The sequence below is a fragment of the Pagrus major genome, chromosome 17, assembly GCF_040436345.1.
Source record: "Pagrus major chromosome 17, Pma_NU_1.0".
Lineage (NCBI taxonomy): Eukaryota > Metazoa > Chordata > Actinopteri > Spariformes > Sparidae > Pagrus > Pagrus major.
The window spans coordinates 4899468-4921291 of NC_133231.1; the positions used below are offsets into that span (position 1 = coordinate 4899468).

The 21824-nt window shown below is 39.1% G+C and overlaps 1 protein-coding gene across 1 annotated transcript; it reads right to left on the reverse strand.

The window, feature by feature from the left end:
* Positions 1-42: 42 nt before the first annotated feature.
* On the reverse strand, positions 43-21799 carry spag1b (sperm associated antigen 1b). The gene is made up of 19 exons (XM_073485195.1): positions 21709-21799; positions 21329-21476; positions 20902-21061; positions 20644-20766; positions 20481-20551; positions 20136-20248; positions 19923-20028; positions 19590-19720; positions 19288-19394; positions 18257-18392; positions 16267-16716; positions 13543-13642; positions 12800-12952; positions 11985-12142; positions 9293-9434; positions 6673-6799; positions 6339-6503; positions 2419-2739; positions 43-2184 (listed from the first exon to the last, which is right to left on the reverse strand). The coding sequence occupies exons 1-19, from the start codon at positions 21797-21799 to the stop codon at positions 2056-2058; spliced, it is 2931 nt and encodes a 976-aa protein (XP_073341296.1). The 3' UTR covers positions 43-2055.
* Between the last annotated feature and the right edge of the window lie 25 nt (positions 21800-21824).

Consider the following 21824-nt stretch of genomic DNA (forward strand, 5'->3'; position numbering starts at 1 on the left):
CCTGTCTTTGTTTTTTCAGGCCAATGCAAGTACTTTAAATAATTAGGGTAGTACATTTTTGTTTTTATTGAACTATTTCATTTCATCTTAGCACAGAAAAAAAAATCTTTACATTGAATCCAGTTTATTGAACAGCCCTCTTTGAATATTGTACATCTCTACTGAAATATAATGTTAAAACCACAGTGAAGAAGCTGTGGAACGTGAAATTATTGCCTCTCGCCCCCCAACGTGTCACCCTGAACTAAATTTGGTACATTCATGTAGAATTGATAAAACACTTGAAAGCAAAGAATGGTTTGGATTCAGGCAGTCTTCAATTTTGGATGACTGGAATATTTAGCAGTTAAATATTTAACAAGGACAGATTAAGTTAGCAAATAAATGACATTTTAAACAATTACGTGCATGTAGCTAAGTGAATACATGTATGATTTATGATGCATAAATCCAAGCCATTTAACATTCTGATAAAATCTACTGAATGACATAAATATATTCTCTCTCTTTAGGAGTATGTGCACACTCACTAAAATGTAAGTCGACCCCTAGTCTGAAATCCAAGGCACACATCTCATAAAGATGCTGCTTCTCTCCTGTGTGCGTACACATCTGCATGGCTGCACTGCTGTGAAGACTGATGTGCAAACGTGAGTTGGCCGGCGGGCTAATTTGGTAAACAAACTGGATGAGTGACTTTATGTCACCAGCCTTTAAAGGATGACCACCAATTTTACACATTAAAGTGTATTTACAGGCCTTGGGGAGTACCACTGCATATATGGAAAAACTGGAGAAAAACCTTGTGGCTCCAGAGGAAATTGCATGTAATCTCATAAATTGCCTCCAGTGATGTCACCCAGTGGCTACATTGCATTGTGGGTAATATAGGCACCAGGTTTTGAAAAGGAAGAGGAATGTGTTGATTAAAGAGACAATATCCCTTGTTCTACTGTATCAATTTTAATCATTTGTTTTTAAACAGTCCATAATGAGTTCAACAGTATTATACGAGTGCAATGCTAGACCAGAGGACTGCCTTTCAAAACCTGCCACCTACTGTAAGTTATTCACAATGCATACCAATTTAGCCACACAGTGACATCACTGGAGGCAATATATCACATTACATGCAGCTTCCTCTGGAGTCACAAAAAGCTTTATACTACTTTTTTCACATATGCAGTAGTACTCCCCAAGACCCGTAAACCCAACTTAATGTGTAAATGTGTAAAACTGGTGGAGTTACCTTTTAAGAGTGATTTTACATCAGAACTCAGATTTGCTAATTGCATAGCTGAATAAACAAACAAGCATCTGAGTCATGTATGTATCTGTATATCTCTTAAAAACATTGCCAGTAGATATCAGTCCAACAGATACTGTTATCATAGCAATAACATATCATTTATTCTGCAGAGATAATGCAGTTCATCTGGTCATAATAAAACCCCTTCTTTATCTTGAGTTTTTGTCCTGCAGCAAGGGACAGCTCAATTAGCTCAAGTAGCAAATGACCTCACATGTTCCTTTACTTTGTAATATTCAGCAAGCACTGAATATTTCTGGTCATAGCTGGTGTCTGACAGAAGCTGGAAGTGCTCCATATTAAACTGGAGCCCAGTTGTGGGAACATGAGCCTGTCCTGAGCAAACTCACCTGCCTGTCAGGGAAGCACTTGAGCACCTTTAGCATTACATAACAGTTTATATGGGGCCCTATTTATCAGTACATTAAAGTGAAAGGTCCATAGTATCCCACTTCCTGCCTGCTGTCCAATGCTAATGCTTAGTGGTGGTACAAAAGTAAATCTGCATAGTAAAACATTCTGGAGAGAAAAATATATTCCTTAAACTGTCACTTAAACATACAGTGATCAATTCATTTACAGTACAGACCAGTTGTATGAATGTGACTCAGTTCCATTGTATTGCTCTGGGGCACATTCTGCAGCTTCCTGCCTTTGTGTAGTCAGTTCTTGTGCAGTGCTTTGCATAGATCCAAGAGTTGTAGTGGTGCAGCAGCTCATGCAGCAGAGAGCAGGGGGGAGGAGGGTCAGATGTATTTGTTGGCCAGATTCTGAACATCGTTCTTAGTGAACTCGGCACTCTCCACAGCAGACAGATGCTCAAACAGCTGAGTCATGTGACGACGCTCGTCCTTCTCCAGCAGCATCAGTACAACCTGCAAAAACTGCATGTCATCATTTCTCACCAAAACCTCAGCTGCTGAGGACACTTACAAAACAACAATAATGATTATTTTAGGTGTACCATTTCCCATATTAAATGTGTGCTCTGAAATGAAATATGTGACTTCAACAAACTTCAACATATTTTCTCTTGAAATATCTTTCCAGATTGTAGGACTTTGTGAATCATAAAAACCTCCATGAACTGATCATAAACCGCGTCTTACCGAGAACCTTTCAGTTGTATGCAGATGATTGAGGTGTTGATAGACCAGGTCTGGGTCTTTCTCCAGGTGGCTGTCTAGCCCCTGCATGATGAAGCTGATGGCGTGTCCATCCAGCTGGGTGCTCAGGAGCTGGGGAAGCATCTCCGGGGCCGTGGAGGCCAGCAGGTCAGCGCAGGCCGCTGTGTTTCCACAGCAGCGAGCTGCATTCAGAGCCTGGCCGAACTCATAGGCGTTGGCTGGCTGGAGGTTGATGGAGCTGTCCTCTCCTCTGCAGCTGCTCTCTGAGTTAGGAACGGCTGATGTTTCCTCGTCACCCTCAACCTGAGGAAGAAGATGGTGATGGAAGTGGATTTACAGGGGAGACAGGGGAGACATGGGGATGGTGTCGTTGAAGAGGCTTTAAACTTTGAGGAAAGATGGCAATGCTTACTTTCTGCGTATACTGCCTTATGTAATACACTGATATCAGAATGAGAGGTCAGAACAAAGTAGGCAGGTGTTATGAAGCCAAGAGCACACTAGGGCACATCTTAAAGAAATCATTCTCTCCTTTTGAACAAATCATTTGGTTTTAATTCAGATATCCACTACGATATGTGCTGGTTATTAATGTCAACTGGCCCTGGTTTTTCTTCTTTTGAGCATGCTATCACAGAGATAGCAGCACAGCACTGAGTAGCAAAGTTTGAGTAGATGCTGTATTTTTGGTGATGGAAATAAAACTCCCCTTCATTTTGTACATGGACAGTGTTAGCTGTCTGGGAGCACTTTCATAACGTTGATGGGCAGGAAGCACTCATAGTTGATTTGTCAATTCAAAAGATGAGACACCGCGCAGAAATAAATTGGGGTATTGGATAAAAAAAAGGAAACCAAAGGAACAAGACTGTGTGTATATAAAGTTCTGATGGATACAACTGCAACTCCTGAAAAGGATCCTGAACCAAAACACACATTCATCAGACACAGAGCTACATTTGTCTTCCACTGATGGTGTTTTTCTGATAAACTCATCTTCTCTGGCCATATTTCTAAATATTTACAGGCCATTTAATACTGTAAATATTTTTTTGATTACTTTACTGAGCTACTGTCTCTAATCTGCACTGACTTTGAGTGCGTGTTCATTGTTGGTAACTTTACATCCAAGTTGACAAACCCGAGGACAAAGGGACCAAAGAAATGTGTTGTGTCTTTAATAACTTTGGACTCACTCAGCATGTGATGCAGCCCACACACACAACAGGGTTTGAACATATCTAAGGTTCTGGTATCTGCTGTTGCTCTCTCTGATCATTACTGTGTTTTCTTTGACAGTGATATATCTGTGTACACAAATGTTCAAACTGAGGTCATCTCAAAACGCTACATCACTGAAAACACCAGTGACATATTCATTGAGGCTTTCTCTTCCACACCTCTCCTCTCCAGGTTCTCTGTCATGATCTTGTAAATCATTACTTCTAAAATTACAAATGTCATTGATGCCATTGCACCCACTAAAGTGAAGGTGGTCTCTAGTGAGACAAAATCTCCCTGGAGAAAAGCCACGCTGGTCAAAATGGAAAAAAAAGGAATGTCGAAAAGCTGCGCACAGGTGGCGAAAAACAAATCTCCAGGTTCATTTTGACTTTTATAAAGAGAGACTAGAAGAGACCAAAAAAGTCAAGGCAGTCCTTCTTCTCAGACATTATCACCAAAAACAATAATAATGCAAGTGCCCTGTTTGCTAATAACAAACGCTAACAAACCCTCCTGTGCCAGTAGCCTCTGAACATTTATCTACCAGGGCCTGTAATGAATTTGCATCCTTCTTCACTGCCAACTAAAATACCATGACACAATTTGATCCAATAAATTACAAAACATGCAAGACATAAAACAACACTTGAAATCTTCCTCCTGCTGCCTTGATAGATTACCAGCTGGGTTCTTCAAAAAAGTTTCAGACTGTGTAGCTCCAGATCTGCTACAGATTATTAACATGTCTCTTCTCTCAGGTGTCTTCCCACAAGCCATGAAAACTGCAGTTATCAAACCACTCCTGAAGAAGAACAATCTAGACACATTGACAATGAATAATTAAAGGGCCATATCAAACCTCCCAATTTTAAGTAAAATCATTGAAAAAGCTGTTTTTCAACAGCTGAACAATTATCCAACTACTACTACATAGACTACTTTGTGTCTATGGGTAATAGTTACACATCTGAGCGGATGAAAATGACGTTGAGTACCCCAGGGCTCCATTCTGGGGCCTCTACTATTCAACATTTACATGCTTCCCCTAGCTCAGATAATGGAAAACAGGTATGTTACCATAGTTATGCAGATGACACACAAATTTACATAACCATCTCACCAGGGGACTATAATCTCATACAAACACTGAGTAGATGAAATAATTGATTTTGGAGCCAAGGAAGGACAACTAAAAGCTTCTGCTCAGCTTCATTCTGTAAAGTTGAAAACTACAAACCAAGCCAGGAATCTTGTCGTAATCATGGACTCAGACCTGACTTTCAGCAGCCACACTAAGACAATTACAAAGTCAGCCAACTATCACCTTAACAATACATCAAGGATTAAAATACTTATGTTTCAGCAGGATTTGGAAAAACTTGTCCATGCATTTATCTTCAGCAGACTTGACTACTGTAACGGTGTCTTTACAGGACTCTAAAAAAATCCATCAGACAGCTGCAGCTGATTCAGAATGCTGCTGCTCGAGTCCTAACAAGAACCAAAAAAGTAGATCACATCACTCCAGTTCTCAGATCTGTACACTGGCTTCCTGTCTGTCAAAGAATAGATTTCAAACTCCTGCTGTTGTTTTATAAAGCACTGAATGGTTTAGGGCCAAAATACATTTCTGATCTGCTGCTACGTTATGAGCCATCCAGACCTCTGAGGTCGTCAGATATAGGTCTGCTTTCAGTCCCTAGAGTCAAACTAAACATGGAGAAGCAGCGTTCAGTTATTATGCACCACATTTCTGGAACAAACTCCCAGAAAACTGCAGGTCTGCTTCAACTCTCACCTCTTTTAAATCAAGGCCAAAGACCTTTTTGTTTGCCACTGCCTTTCATTGAAGCAATTTGAAGGCTTTGATCTGAACTGTGAATTTTATTCTTTAGTCTTGTCTCTTTTAAACTGATTCTATTTTAGCTTATTTTCCTATTTTTTTTACTTGTTTTAATGATGCCCTGAACTAAGAATGACATCACATTCCCTCAGTGTGTGTTGTAATATCAGCTCTCTGTTTTTTTGTTTTTGTTTTGTGTAGTGCATGTGAGCGTGCATCTTAGTGCCATTTTCATTCTCATATCATAGCTAAACAGAACACTAAAATATGTTTCTGAAAACATTTTGAGTGAGAAGTAGGCTACATATTAACAGAATATTGAATTATATTTGAACAGCACTGCCTAGCGTTTGAGATAGGGGTGTGACTATATGGCTTGGTTGCCTTTTCACTAGTCATTAAATTGTTTCTTTTTGTGCGCTTTCTTTTAAAGTATTGGTTTCAGACTCTCTCTTCACCTCCCTAAATTTTAAGGGTAATCCATTTGCCAAAAAAAGATACAAAACACACAGTAAACAAGGTCCAAGATAGACTTTATTGCTAGCATTTCCCCCCAAATTTCTATAGATATTGCGATAACATTTATATATAACGTTATCCTGAATTTGTTTGGTCATGATAATCATGTAGAGAAAATCTGATGTCATGAGCCCTCGTCTGAGATACTGTTGCTCTAGTGTGTAGCAAAGCTTACAGGCCAGAATCAAGCCGAAGACGCTGCAGTCACATGGTATGGATCTCAACCACAAAGTCACAAGGACAGATTTCCACTATGGCTCTGCACAGATCTGAAATGTTCATCAAAAACTATAAAGTAGTATAGATGTGTACATACCTCTGTGATGGGGACAGTCTTCCTGGTTTTGGCTGGTGAAGTCTTGGCGTTGGCCAGACTCTGTCTGAGCAGCACTGTGACCTCCTCAAGCTCTTTCTCAGCTTCTTGCACGTTGGGATCCTGCTGCAGCACCTCCTGCAGGTCAGTGCTGCATGCCAGGTAGTCCTGGTGGAGGGACAGATGAAATCAGCTTCAAGTGACATTTTACACAGAGGGAGAAATCAAATTATATGCCTCGTTCACACACAATCTGAGATGAATTCAAAGATTTCCCTCCAGTCCTTCGTTTAAATAAGCACATTCCCTTGAGTCATTAATGAACAGCTCTATTTACCTTGAGGCCTTTATTGGCCAAGGCTCGTCTGTAGAAGGCCTTCTTATTGGTTGGCTCCATTTTCAGTGCTGCATCACAGTCCTGCTTGGCTTCAGTAAACCTCTCCAGCTTCAAATAGCAAAGGGCTCTGCAAACACACCCATGTCACTTGTGATACTTATTTTTGCCACCAGCAGCTAATCATACTCGATGCATAGCTAAAAGTTACAGTCGTGGTAAAAAGTTTATATACACTTGTAAAGAACATATCATATCATGGCAGTTTTCAGTTCCAGTGATTTCTACAACTCTCATTTTTCTGTGATGGAATGAGTGGAACACATACTACTTTGTCACAAAAACATTCATGAAGTTTGGTTCAATAATTGATTGATTATAGGAATATGCATTTATTATTTATTTACTCTGAAAATGTGACCAAATCTGACAAAATAATGCAAAAAAATAAAAAATACACATACAGTAATTCTAATATTAGGTTAAATGTCTCTTGGCCATTTTCAACTCTATTAGGCGCTTTTGATAGCCATCCACAAGCTCCTGGTAGTCCTCTGACTGAATTTTTAACCACTCCTCTTGACAGAATCTTTGAAGTTCTATGAAATGTATTAGCTTCCTGGCTTCCTTGTTTCTTCAGCACAGTCCGCGTGTTCTTGATGGGGTTCAAGTCGGAACTTTTGGGAAGGCCAAAACCTTAATTCTAGCCTGACTGATCCATTCCTTTACCACTTTTGACGTGTGTTTGGGATCATTGTCCTGTTGGAACACCCAACTGCACCCAAGACCCAATCTTCTGCTGATGATTTTAGGTTCTCCTGAAGAATTTGGAGATAATCCTCCTTCTTCATTGTTCCATTTACTTTCTTTAGAGCAGCAGATCCACTGGCAGCAAAACAGCCCCACAGCATAATACTACCAGCACCATGCCTGACAGTAGGTATGGTGTTCTTGGGGTTAAAGGCCTCAGCTTCTCACCTCCAAACATATTGCTGGTCTTTGTGGCCAAACAACTCAGTTTTTGTTTCATCTGACCACAGTGTTTTCCTCCAGAAGGTTTTTTCTTTGTCCCTGTGATCAGCAGCAAACTTGAAGGTGCCGCATCTGAAGCAAGGGCTTCTTTCTTGCATAACAGCCTCTCAGCCCGTGGCAATGCAAAACAGGCTTGACTGGACACTGACACCTGTCTTCCAGCAGCTTCTAATTCATTACAGACTTGCTTTTTGGTGGTTTTTGGTTGACTCTTGACCATCCTGAGCAATTTTCTCTCAGCAGCAGGTGAAAGTTTGCATTTTCTTCCTGACTATGGCAGTGACACAACTGTGCCATGCACTTTATACTTACAAACAATTGTTTGCACAGTTGATCTTGGTACCTGTAACTGCTCTGAAATGTCTCCAAGTGACTTTCCTGACTTGTTCAAATCAATAATGTACTCTGTCAGATCAATGCTGAGCTTCTTAGACTTTCCTATTGTAGTGTTTGTGGCTGAGACTAGCGGGTGTATCAAACAAGCCCTATTAAAATGGACCCAGAAAAGTCACCAGCTGTTATCACTCAGAAGAAGTTAAGAGACCATGCTACAAAGAACATTTGATTGACACGACTTTTTGAAATCTCCAAAATTGATGGTTCAAGTTGCTGTATGTATATTTTTGACCTGGCAGATATGATCACATTTTCAGAAGACCTAAAAAAGTAAATTCATTATTGAACCACACTTGAATGTTTTTTCTGACAAAGTAGTATGTGTTCCACTCACTCACCAAAATGAGAGTTGTAGAGATGATTGGAACTCTAGAATGCCATGATATACATGCTCTTTACAAGTGTACGTAAACTTTTGACCATGATTGTACCATGAGTTTGTGAGTCTGTGGAACAGACTTGACAATACAGGCTGAAGGCAGGAAATAGATCATTTTCATATGATGTAAGATAGAATTTACACGTCTGACGTTTTCTCGACTAGCTTTGAGTTTTTCATGAATGTGTTGTCTGTATTTTCATTCAAATGGGTCTCAGCTGCTGTGAGCAGAAAGTGTGTGTTAGCTCTGCTGTGGCTATAGACGCAGAGCTCAACATACACACTCAAAAATGAGAACACAATAGCACATTTCTAACCTCAGCATCACAGTTTCTGTTGTGATATGATCAACAATCTACCCTCTATTGTAAAAAAGAAAGGAGCGGGGCAGACAATGCAGTCAGACCCGCCTGCTGCATGCTGGCTGTATTTCTCTTCAGATGTAAGATAATATGATGGTGGCTATAAGTGGAGATGTGATAAACAAAGGTGTAGCAGGCAGCTGTTTCCTGAGCCTCTGCCATTCAGTTCAAACTTACCAACAATACAGCTAATTTACTGCCAGTGACAGACTGACAACTGCTTGGGATTAGCTGAATGCTGAGCTGAATGAACCTCCTGACAGACGACAGCTGGGGATAATTAATCAGTCTGTTTTAATTTATCCAAACAAATTAATAGATTTTCTGTGTATTTCCTGACATCCCTGCTTTGTAAAGAAAACAAACCATGAGAAGTATAGGAAAGAATTGAGGAACAGAAAGTGAAAGAGACACAGCAGTGTCTGTGTGTTCATGTTGAGGTGTGTGTACCAACCTGTTGGTGTAGATAGCACACTCGTCAGGCTTTATCTTAAGGCATTCAGTGTACTTTCCCTGTGCATCTTGGTATTGGCCCTTCTTCACAAAGTCATTCCCTTCTTGCTTCAAAGCTGTAAAACGTATTTCTGCTTTTCTTTCTGGCAGACAAAGTAAAGTGGTGATTACTGCTTATTCACACATGGATCTGGGAGATATGACCATATATTGTACAGACTATATTGTAATACAATATACGTCTCAGTATTTTTAAATCTCCTCAAAAGCATTGCATAAATGTTAGGACTGGACAACAAAATCAAATATCACAATATTTTTGACCAAATACCTCGATGTCGATATTGTGACAATAATGACTTTTGGAAATTATTAAGACAAAATGGCATAACCACGCAGCCTTTAATACAGGAAAAGACAACACTTATGCCATCACAAGATATAGTCTCATATCACAATAATGATTAATATCAATATGTTGCCCGGACCTATTCACACAGAGAACAATTTAACTCTTTTTTCTGTTTAAACTGACACTTTGAGTACATTTTAATCGACCTCTCTTTTATTTCCAAGAAAACCTAACACAAGGAAATGTGTCAGTCTTCTGTGCTGTAAAGTTTGAGGGTTTAAAACCATGAAATTTATGCTGTGCCAGCTGGACATGAAGCATGAGAGTTAAGTCAGCAATCAGTTATAGGGCGGACTAAGGGCTAATCAATCTGCTGCAAAGTGTCTTCTGGGAGTAAAAAACTGTGCCAGCAGGTCTATTCTTTCATTAGAGTTTAAAAATAACAGCTGAAGCACAGCCCAGGGAATGGAGAAACTGCATGGTCAGGGAACAGAGGTGACACGTCCACTTATATAAAAATAAGGCCTTTAACATCTTTCTCCTGTCTCCTCCTGACCAGGAAACTACTAATAGGTCTATTCTCATCTATTCATTAACAATGTAAAAATACTTTACTTACATTAAACATACTAAGGTCATTTTCAGGTTCTTACTTAATGTTTGAGTGTCTACTAGAAAATGTTTACATTCTTTAATGCTCGTATTACACATTACTTTTCGCAGCACCTCTATTCACCCTCTGTCTCTCTTTAAGGCCCCCCTCATGAAAATTGCTCAGCTCTCACATGCCTGAGCAGACACTGCCCATCGTGTTTCCACCTCAGCTCTGCCGTGTTCTTGCGACCATGGCTGTGCTGATCGCATGGCTGAGATATGAAATCACAAACTTATGGAAGTCCTGAAGACTTGCTTAAACCATGAATGTATTATTTTAAACTGAATATACTCAGCCTTATGTCCAATTTTGCCAAGTGGCCATTTGCGGTATTGCAGCTAAAAATTCCCCTGTAGCCAAAAGAGCAATTATGACTCTTTATATTATCAATTCTTGATCCATGGAGGTTTCATAATTGTACAACTTTGTGTGTGCTGTGGAAAGTAATTTTAAAAAAATGTGACGTTAGGAACTCATGGGCGGGGCCAGCAGTAAAAACACTACAGTGTAAATTCGCTGTGCTGCATAACCAAGGAAACTAAAAAAGTCGTAAGGGTCATTACTTCATCAAATCTTACGTTGGTGCCAGACTGGGGACAGCTGTATTGAAGTCTATGGTAGTTAATGGAGAAACACACTTAAACCCAATATATCTACATCGTATGACTTCTGATAAAAAAAAATGGAAAACACACTTCAGAGAGTAGGTTAATGGCTGATCTTTTTTTTCAAAATGATCGACAAGGCTAATAATATCGTGACCAAATTACACTGCAAACAGGAGCAACGAAATGGAGGGACGAACAATGTGTTAACCTACTCTCTGAAGTGTGTTCTTTCATTTTGTGGAGGCATTTCTTCATTAGAAGTCATATGAAGTAGATATGTTCAGTTTTAGTGTGTTTCTCCATGCACCTCCCATAGACTTCAATAAAGCTGTCCCCACAGTCTGGCACAAAAGCAAGATTTGGTGAGGTAATGACCCTTCCTTCTTTTTTAGGTTCCTTGTGCATAACCAGGAAGTACACCTGGAAACTAGAAACATTTTCTGGGGTATGCACCAGGCAAGCAATTCTCACTGGACTGCATAGGCGCTATCTTTGGGTTGGTATCTAGTTCTATAATAGATCTATGGGCCAGAGACATAATGGGATGAACACTACCGCACAAATTCAGTGGGTCAGATAACCAGTACGTGAACCTGGAAGCTAGACACTTTATTGGCATATGTGCCAGGCAAGCCGTTTAGGTATGAAAGTATTACCTAGGTAAAAAAACGTAGTTATTCTTAGCTAAATGTCAATGCTGAAGTACTCAATGAAAACAAAATTGTCCCCGTGGGTGTTTAACTGTAATACTACTGGATACTTAACATTGATACATTCATGTGACCATATAATTTTAGTGTTATAGCTGGTCATGGTGGAGCTAATCTGTTAGCATTTTTTTTAAGTATATCATATACTGTTGTACCAGACTTGTATTTATAACTCCAGAGTTTCAATTAAGGATTTACAGTCTGTAGGACTGTTGGTGTCTCAAAACACTATAAGACTCATCAAGACTTAAGTGCACTAAGAATTTTCAAAAGAGTATTTTTCGCCTGATTCACACCAGTGAGTGTAGTCTGTGTTTTGGGGGACAAACTTCAATGGTCATGGCAATTATGACTTTTTCAAAAAATACCTGCATCCCTGGCTGCCTTCTCTGCTCGAGCCTGGAGGACCTCTGCGCTGGGTGGTTCCTCTTTGCGGTGCTGCTGAGCTGACAGAGGTACAAGGGGAATTTCTGGAAGTTTCTCTCTCCACTCTGTACCGTCCTGCTCAATCAGCTGCCGCGTGATCCTGGAGGGGGATGCAAATCAGTCAATACATTGTTGTTACACATGAACACATAAAAATATAATATACTATACACAGTCACACACAGACCAGAAAGTATAAATGGCTCACAGAAAGCAAGTGTTTGCAAATAACATATTTTTTAAATTTAATTGTTTGTTGTTTTTTATACAAGGATCAAATTGTTCAATTTTATAATATGTGGAGTTGTGGACACCAAAGCTCCCACCCTCTGGTACTCCTGAACACAAAGAAGCCAGGTGAGTGTTCCTATTGCATAACAGTGGGAGGACATGCACTCTGACAGCCATAATTAGCCTGTTGCGAGAGCTGCTTTTGAACACCAGCTAAATCTGTTGGCCACTTATTAGACTTTGCCTGCTTATTTATTTAATTGGATTAATTAATTAATTGGATTTAGAGCACAGAAATAATGTTATATTAATTGATAAAACTCAATAAAATCTCCAAAAAGTCATTGGAATAGCTGCCATGGGCAATGTAACATTCAGTTACATCCAATTGCTGGCTTTGTGCTGCCAGTGACGCCATTCAAAAGGGTTAATATGAAAGTTAAAACTCATTCAGTCAGTTGTGTGTTTCAGTACTGATGTCTCCCTGCCCTCTGCAGCCTCTCAGCTGAAGTTCGAAGGCTAATACCTGTTGACGCTGTCGTGTGCTGCCTGCACGCTGATGTCTATCTGCAGGACGGTCTTGTAATCCACATAGGCCTTACGGTAGCGCTCTAGGGTATCATAAGCCATGGCCCGGCGCAGGAGGGGCTTGAGGGAGAATGGCTGCAGCTCCAGGGCTCTGGTTGGTATAAATAGATGAGGTGAGACAGGAGCAAAGGATCAAGTCTGCTGCCTCTGCTATAGATGCCACTTTCTAAGAGTACTGTAGGTCTGGATTGGAAATATATATATATATATATATATATATATATATATATATATATATATATATATATATATATATATATATATATATATATATATATATATATATATATATATATATGAAATCTATGTATATGATTTCAAAGTAGACTTACTGTACTGTATTTATTAAGTGCACCGTCACCTATGTGTGGAGAAACTGTCAAACAACCTAATTTCCTTGTTTGTCCTCAAAGTTGGACCTTAAGCAAACATCTTTAAATAACAAGTATTTAAAGGCTTTCACATGGGTGGTTCCTTCAGTTTGAGTTTGCGGCGTATAAAACAACTTCTTAAGAGATTAATGAAAATCCCTTACAACACACTGTCTATGAGAAATTGGAAAGGCGTGTTGAGTTCTTAAGATAAGACCCAGCGAACAGGTTGACACCCGCTGCTAACATTCTGCATACTTCTCGCTACACTTATACGCACGGTGTTACATCAGTAAATACATTTTCTCACCTTGTGCAGTCCTGTATGCAGTCTTGACTGTTGCCATCTTTCAGGTAGCAAGCTGCTCTGTTAGAATACAGAATACATAGATCCTCTGGACTATCAAGCCCTGTATAAAAAAAGAATATCACTATAAGAATATTACATAAACAACATGTATAATACTTTGGGAGTACAACTCAGAAACTGGAACTGTTATAGAGAATATCTGTTAAAATTACATAATTTAAAAAGTAGCCTGACTGACGTATTGTTTGGTCGATGTTATCGGTCCACATTGTGTTGGATATATTTGTTGTCCAATATGCACTGATATTATAGATATTTTATTTTAGATTAAAATGCAGGAAAAGATGCTTGGGATTATGGCTAGGCAATATATGGATATTATATTAATATTGCGATATGAGACTATGTATTGTCTTAGATTTTAGATTTCGTTATAATCTTTGGCATTTGATGTCTTCTCCTGATTTAAAGGCTGCATTACAGTAAAGTGACATTTTAATGGCTCACGTGACCGCTGAACTAACAGACTGTTGTACTTGTGGTCATTTACAATTATTAAATTCTCATTGAAGTTAACTGTGTTAGTGCACTGATATCATTTTAGAAAATAAAGTGTATTGTTTAACTGTGAAATATCCTGCCTCCGCTACATATCTGTAGCAGTTTGATAACCACATTTGAAGGATCATATTGGCCGATGTATCAATACCTAATTCTTTTACTCCCTAACACTGGTATCAACAATGGCTCCAAAAAAATCGGTTGGGCTCATTAAAAAGGGTTCAAAGAACCTCTTGGCTGGCCTAGGTGTGGCTTTAACAAGAGCAAGTCTGTATTTGCTAAAGCTTCAATTAAAAGTTTAGTGTCCGTCAAATACTACCTTTTGTGCTGTGTACGTGTGTGTAGCAATGGGTGCTCTGCTGACTAAATGAAGAACTTGTAATGTTTCAACATCATTGGAACTTTGACTTTCAAAACCACTTAATTGTAAAGCACTAACCTGGCATTTTATCTACCTCACGCTGAATGCAGGATTACTTTAAAGCTAGATTCACACATGCAACTATTGGTTATGCTTGTACGTTCATTGATCTGCTTATCTGAGTAACTTCAGAGTTTTTAACTTCATACAGGATAATATAAGTTCCTTAAACTCTTTGTTTGGACCTAGAGCAGGAAGAAGGCCTACTTTTTCTTCCACTAATACATCCTACTATTACACAGTACCACAGCGAGTTCCAGGGCTGACAAGTTGGAAAGACACAAGGTAGATGAGGACCAAGGAAAAGCGCATCAAACCACTTATAAGACATTTTTTCCTGAAAGTTCAGTGAATTGCTCAGATGGACGGCACACAGTGCATTTGTTATTCTCTCCACTTTCCTAACAGGTATTTCACTCAGTTTCAACCACCATCATTATCACTGACACAGTCAAATCAGATAGGCCTATCGTGAATATTACAGACATAGCGACACTAAGTACAGTCAGCTTAGCATGCCACCTCATCAGATGAAATCAGATTATGGATGATGACACAGTGAGGCAGTGATGATGATGTCTCAGCAAGTGCTCACACTAAGTGAGGTTACTGTGACAGTAGAGCATGTACACTATGTTAAAGGTATAAACTAGAGCATCTATATACTGACCCAAACATGACTTTGAGACCCTGTAAAAGACCATTATTGTGAGTTTTGTTTTGGAAGGGTCCCTTTATGATAGACCACTGAGACACAGTGTTTTTAAGAGGTTTAAAGGGGCTTAAAGAATATATTATCATTTCTGCAATCAGCTCCAGTCTGTCTGCATTACATGTTCCCTACGTCTGTCAGATGACGGGCCTTGGATGATGCCTTTGTTCAGTCACTTTCACATCCAGTAGTACACTGGCTAGTGAGTACATTAAGGCAGAGAGAGTATGTTTGATGGTGGATGGGCCTGACATGCAGCACTCTCTCTCCCTCCATCAATCGCTCACTTTCTCCCTCTCCATGAGATTTATAGCTGCAGTCCCACAGATTCAATTTCACAGTGAGTGGTTAGCAGTCACGTGACCCGGACAGACCTGAGCTGAGAGGCTTAGCGCCGGGTTGAGGCTAAAACAGAAACACTGTCCACAACAGCCACATTGTGACGCATTGCTGTAGGGTCAAGTCTCTAAATACACCAACAAACAGCCCAACATTTAAACTCCTGAATAATGACATATTTGTTACTGTTTTTAAACTATATGTGCACTACTGTGGACTGCTTCTGGGAGAAATAATAATAATTCTGTTGTTTAGGTATCCTTTTTCTTATGGAAAATATCCTTTTTGGTGCATTGTGTTAAAAACCACACCAAATAAATAGGAGCCCTAGCATTATAACTGCAAGGTCATGGCCTTTGATTTACTAATGCAGTGGCAAGTTAGAAGAAACAGCTTCATGAGCTTTTGACGTTTAAACACCATAAAACAATATTTATTCAAATATGGGTGTGACTGGTGATGAAACATTAGTCAGTTAAACTATGGGCCATTTGTTACAAGTCACAGCATGTTTATAACACACTGATGTCAGTAGAAATGTTCTGTTTACTGTCATGGAGGCGCATCATTAACTTCTTTCCAATGTCATACACAACCCAAAACCTTACACACTTAATGACTGAGCTACCACCAGCCACCTCAGACTATAATAACAAGAATAGCACCTAATGTGAGGACTCTTCCACCCTACCTGAATCTGTGTAGCCTTGAATGGCTTGTGAGTATTTCTCCAGTGCATCGGCAAACTGTCCATTTTTAAACAGCAGGTTTCCCTCATTCTTTAGCCGGGACAGAGGTGGGGGCAGGGCTCCACATGGAGCATCAAGGTTGACAGTTTCCCCTGCATTTCCTCCAACCGAAGACCCCTTACCGCTGCTGCTCTGATCCGCCTGGACTGAAGCTGTCGAGCCCCTCTTGCTCGTTCCATTGGTTACCTTGGACTCCTGCGCGACTTTGTACTTGTCAGAGTTGCCTCCTTTAGTCCTCCAGTGTCCATGGTGGGAGTTGTTGTACTCACTGTGTGGACCCCCGTCCCCTCTGCCGTGGGGCTTTTTTTGAGCGTTTCCCATGTCTCCCCTTTCAGCAGGAGCGGCTGAGCTCTCCTCCCCTCCCACAGGCTGGCTAGGTTCAACCGGACAAGCTGGAAGAGGGAGAGGGAGGGAGGGAGAGGCACAGGGAGACACAGAGCGAAGGGGGAGACACACCCACAGGAAGGAGTCAGTGGTTACATCACAGTGGGGGAGGGTTGGACACACATGACAGAGCCACTTCAAAGGGGGAGTTCCAGGAAGCAGCCACTCTCAGCAGTGAATTACAGAAGTACTGGGTGGGGGTTGGGCGGCTAACACACGCAGTATGTCACGTTACCCAGGGGAACAGGGGGAGTTTCCTCTATCTATAGCCCAGGCAGACAGAAGGGTTTATGATGAAAATGACTGGCCTACTATTACCAGAATTGCTGAAGCTTCCTCAGGTTTTAAATAATGAGTGGATTAGAGGGCAAATCCTATAGCAGGGCAGCTACAGTGTGGACTAAATCAACAGTCATGATACAGTATGGTGTAAAAATACATATGCCCTCACAAAATACTGAATATTTACAGTACACACAGTATTCAGCAAGTCTATATACAGTACATTTAAATTTCAGCACTGTGTTGAGTACACAAACTACTGAAACCATTACTGGATTATTGAGGCCAGCTATCAATATTTGAGAAAGAGATATTTTATCAGCCCACACTCGTTTGTAACATAAAAACATAATGTAAAAATATAATTTTGATAAGGATACTTTAAAATTGGTTATTAAAGAATTATGAATGACAATTTACAACTGAAATCACAGTCCTCTGGTGGAAAAGCTATGTAATGATGACACTGTTTCTAAACTACCTAAAATAAAATATATATATATTGAATTTCTGAACAACAATTGTTTATTGGCTGACATACAGTGTGTATCCTAGGGCTGCAACAAAAGATTATCTTCATTATCAATTAATCTGCTGACTATTTTCACAATTAATTGACAAATAGACTCAATAAAATGTCAAAAAAGTGAAAAATGCTCATCACTATTTCCCAGAGCCCAAAGTGACAGCCCAAAGATTTTTTCTTTTGTCAAATCAGCAGTGTAAAACTCAAAGACTGTTTATTTACTATCACAAATGACAAAAAATAGCAAATCCTTACATTTGAGAGGCTGACACAGCAAACGTTTGACATGTTTCTGTATTATGTTAAAGTTTGCAGATAGTATCAACCATGCCAATATATTTGTTGAACTCTACTGTAGAACTAAGCAAATTTAGTCATTTAACCTACCGCAGAGCTATCTACTTAACTAGGTTCTTTATTTGGTTGTTAGTTTTTATTTTAAGATCAGTATTAATAATCAGTAAATAAGAGCTTGTTCTCAATGCACTGCCTTGAGGCAACAATATTTAAACAACTGCAAAATGCTGCTTTAGACACAACAGATAACAAATGCTGATTTAAAAAGCTGACTGTCAGTGTTATGTTAAATATAGCTAAGAGAACGCTACTTTCATTTAAATTGATCATAGATTTCTGGATGGATTTGAGGAATTATAAATGGTCATGGGCTTGTTTTTAGTTTCTGTGCATGCATATTATAGATATTAATATTCATTATGGAGGCGTTCAAACAATCTCACCAGTCTGTTCGGCTTTTCTCTCATCGTAACTGTTGTCATCTTCCTCTTCTACTTCTTGGATGAGAATTTTTTTGCCTTTGCGCTGCTGCTCTGGTTGACATTCCTTCATCTTCTTCTCAGTGTTAGACAGAAGTTGCTTTAAAAAAATAATTCACACATTAGAATTGTCAACAGTAGAAACCCTATCCTGCACTCAAAAAAAAAAAGAGCCTAAAATATTGATCTTAAGTATTTTAATTACATGTGAAATTTCCATCTAATTTTATTTTTTAAGTTTGTGTAATTCAAAGTTTTCTATCATGAGTCAACGTAAATAAATTAAATAACTTAGTGTGATTAGATTAGCTTAATGCAGTCTTACAAACAAACCTTATGTTTTTCGAATAGTACGCATAAAGTTAAGGAGAATGTCTACATAAAAATAATGTGTTTATTCCAGTGTTTATAATTCAAGTTTGACACATAAAAGTAATGCATTTAAAATGGATAAATAATAAATCACACATCTAGTTATTTAATGCACATTGACTCAACATGACAGAAAAACTCTGCATTAAATGTAAACAATAATAACATTGAACCTATATAATAAAATTAAATGGAAAACTTTTATGTAACTAACTTAAAGTCAGTGTTTGAAACATATTTTTGTGTGTATTTGGTTCAGTAAGTAAGCAAAGGTGAAACACTTACTGATGCTCCAATCATCCATATACTACTGAGCTATAGTGAATGGCTTGTGGAACATTCCTGCCCCCCATTCACCTACAGTACATTCAAATCCTAATATATAGTACATAATTGGGACATGTAAACAATGTGGTCAGGGTGACAAATTAAAGTTCATCCTGGGTACATCATCTAACACAAAATAAAAGCTAAATCACTCTCTATTGACAGTAATGACAGACTGCATATGATTTTATTAATACGTTGTAGCAGCTGCAATCTGTTTTTAAGTACCTGAGCTCAAACAAATACAGTGACACCTGGTGGAAAAACACTACTTGTATTTAACTAATATCACCTACAGTGGCTGCAGCATTCTGCGGCTCTTCTCTCAGCACGATCCTCAAGTCTTCAGTAGCCATTTGGAAGTTGCCCATGTGATAATAAACAGTGGCACGGCGTAGAAGGGCTGATGGTGAAAAAAAATCACATACAGTACATAACATACATTGAAGCTACTATTAAAACATAAAGAAAATTCAAAAAAGAAGCATCACAAAAGTAACTGGTTTTTGAGGTAAAATGATGCCAGCATTATAATCATATTTTTATTTACATGTATTTTAACTCCATAAAAGTGCCACTGTGTATAAAATGAAAGCACCTTTAATATTGCCTGGCTCCAGCTCCAGTACCCTCTGGCAGTCTCTCATAGCACTGTGCCAGTGCTTGAGGTGGATCTCTGCCTGGGCTCTGTTGTTGAATGCAGCCACAGTTGGTATAATGGAAAGGCTTCTGTAATGGAAGGCCAAGAAAAAAAACAGACCTTTATTTATAATGAGGTTAGTAGACAAACACTTAGAGGTACAATAAATGGGAATGAAATCAGACTTGAATGAACGACAGCAGTCTAATTAAATGCCAGGCAACATAATATAATTCCTTTCGGAGATGTAAAGTGCTTTCTATAATAAATGAGTTGTTTTAAGAGCCTGACCTGGAGTAGTAGGCAATGGCCTCCTCATAATCGTTTGCTCTGAAAGCTTCATTGCCTTTGTCCTTTTCACGATTTGCCAGAGGGAGCTTCACCTGTTGTGTCAGCACTGGATATTTTGTAGAGACCAGACACATACCCACAAAACTGGAGTATACACAATGTACCACCACGACCATAAAACAAATATGACATGCATAATACATAATACGTTACATGAGGCATCAACTTTAGTCTTGATTTTGGGTTGTCCATTGTTTATAATAACAGATGGATCCTTTTCAACGACATTCCCATCGATTCTTTCACATTCCTTTTCCACATCAAACCTGGAAATAGAGAAAGATACAGAATAATTGGGTAAAGGAAGATATTCTGCAAATAAAGCTCTGAAACAGCATCAGTCTTTTAACTCTGGAACATTGTAATTAAAGAGGCAAAGCTAAGGCCTTTTACAAAGTCAAACATGTAGACCCTTTTATGTACAGGGCCTGCAGCTGCTGTAACAGAGTGCTCTTTCTTCTGAATATAATAGACAAATGTAGAGACGAAGTGACTCACTTGTCCCATTCTTGATAATCACGTGGGAGAGTGTGTTTTGAAGAATTCCTCTTTGCTTTTGGAAGTGAAGTCTGTGATGACATAAGACTTCATTTTAGTATTTTTCTTGTATATATACATATATGTACATGGTTATGTTCAAACATTGTTGAAAGATTTTTACCTGACTAATCAGAACGGAGCAATTGGAACCTCTTACAGGCGGCACATTTTTGTTCAATGCATCGTCGAACATTGTCTGCTGTTTTAGTGAGGTCTCAGTCTTTTTGGTTTCTTCTTGCCACATCTGTAGAATAATTATTATCTAATATTAAAATTGTTTATGATTTATTTTAAGAGAAGCAGTCACATAAGATGAGAGGTGGTATTAAGCAGGATTGATTACAAAACACACAAAACTATACTATAATGTGTAGCATACCTTCAACTCATCAACAATTTGGCTCCACTCATCTTTAGAGAAGCTGGCTGCTGTGGCCACAGGGTTTTTCTTCCTGAGAGCTCGGCTCCTTGGGTCCAGTTTCTCCAAGTGACTCTCACAGAACTTGATCAGATGAGGATAAATGCCCTCGTCGCCTGACCTTTACACAAAGTCAAACATTACTTAGGCTCAATTCCTAGCAATCTTTACAGTCAGGTTTATCAGACTTAAGTGTGTTTTGCTCTATTATCATTTTGTAATCTGTAGTATATAATCTATTTTTAATATTGCATATACATTTTTTCCAATGATGAGAAGATTATATACATGGAGAAATGCTCACCAACAATACAAAGGAATAGAATATTTGATGAGAATACAAAATCAACTGTGCCTGCTCATGCCTGAAGCTCAGTGTGACTTTTACCTCAGTACTCTCAAGATCTTTTCCAGGTATTTTACATCTTTGCATTTCTCAATATAATCATAGTCCAGGTGCTCCACAGGGACCTTCCCGCTGCAGTCAATGGTGGAGGACTGATATTGAAGAGAGGAAACTGCATCTGCACTCATGACTGGGAAGAATGTCAGTTTACACAGTTAGTATGTCAAACAATGTTGTTCTGTTAATAGCAGTAGCTCTGAACGATAGCTATAACTTGTTAGCTAACTAAAGATAGCTAACCCAACGTTACTGTGAATAGCTGTACAGAACGTGATGAAATGTGAGTTATATGTTCGTATTCGAGGACTTAACGTCAAGACAAGACCGAATTTTCGTTTAGGAAATTGAAGTGCAGCTCTTACCTGAACTTAATGCTGTTAGTGTTAAGGGAAGTAACTTCACCTGCTGCTGTTCGCCCCAACTCTCATCTGGGTCTGTTACTATGGTAACCATACACGGAAGGAAGCTGCAGGCCAAA

What these genes read in the sequence shown, in the direction of transcription:
- spag1b (XM_073485195.1), bottom strand. Translation starts at nt 21,799, where the DNA reads ATGGTTACCATAGTAACAGACCCAGATGAGAGTTGGGGCGAACAGCAG. An exon ending in GACTAAAGTTGATGCCTCAT is followed by an intron (nt 20,029 to 20,135) that starts GTAACGTATTAT and finishes CAAAATATCCAG; the next exon opens with TGCTGACACAACAGGTGAAG. An exon ending in GCCATTGCCTACTACTCCAG is followed by an intron (nt 19,721 to 19,922) that starts GTCAGGCTCTTA and finishes CTTCCATTACAG; the next exon opens with AAGCCTTTCCATTATACCAA.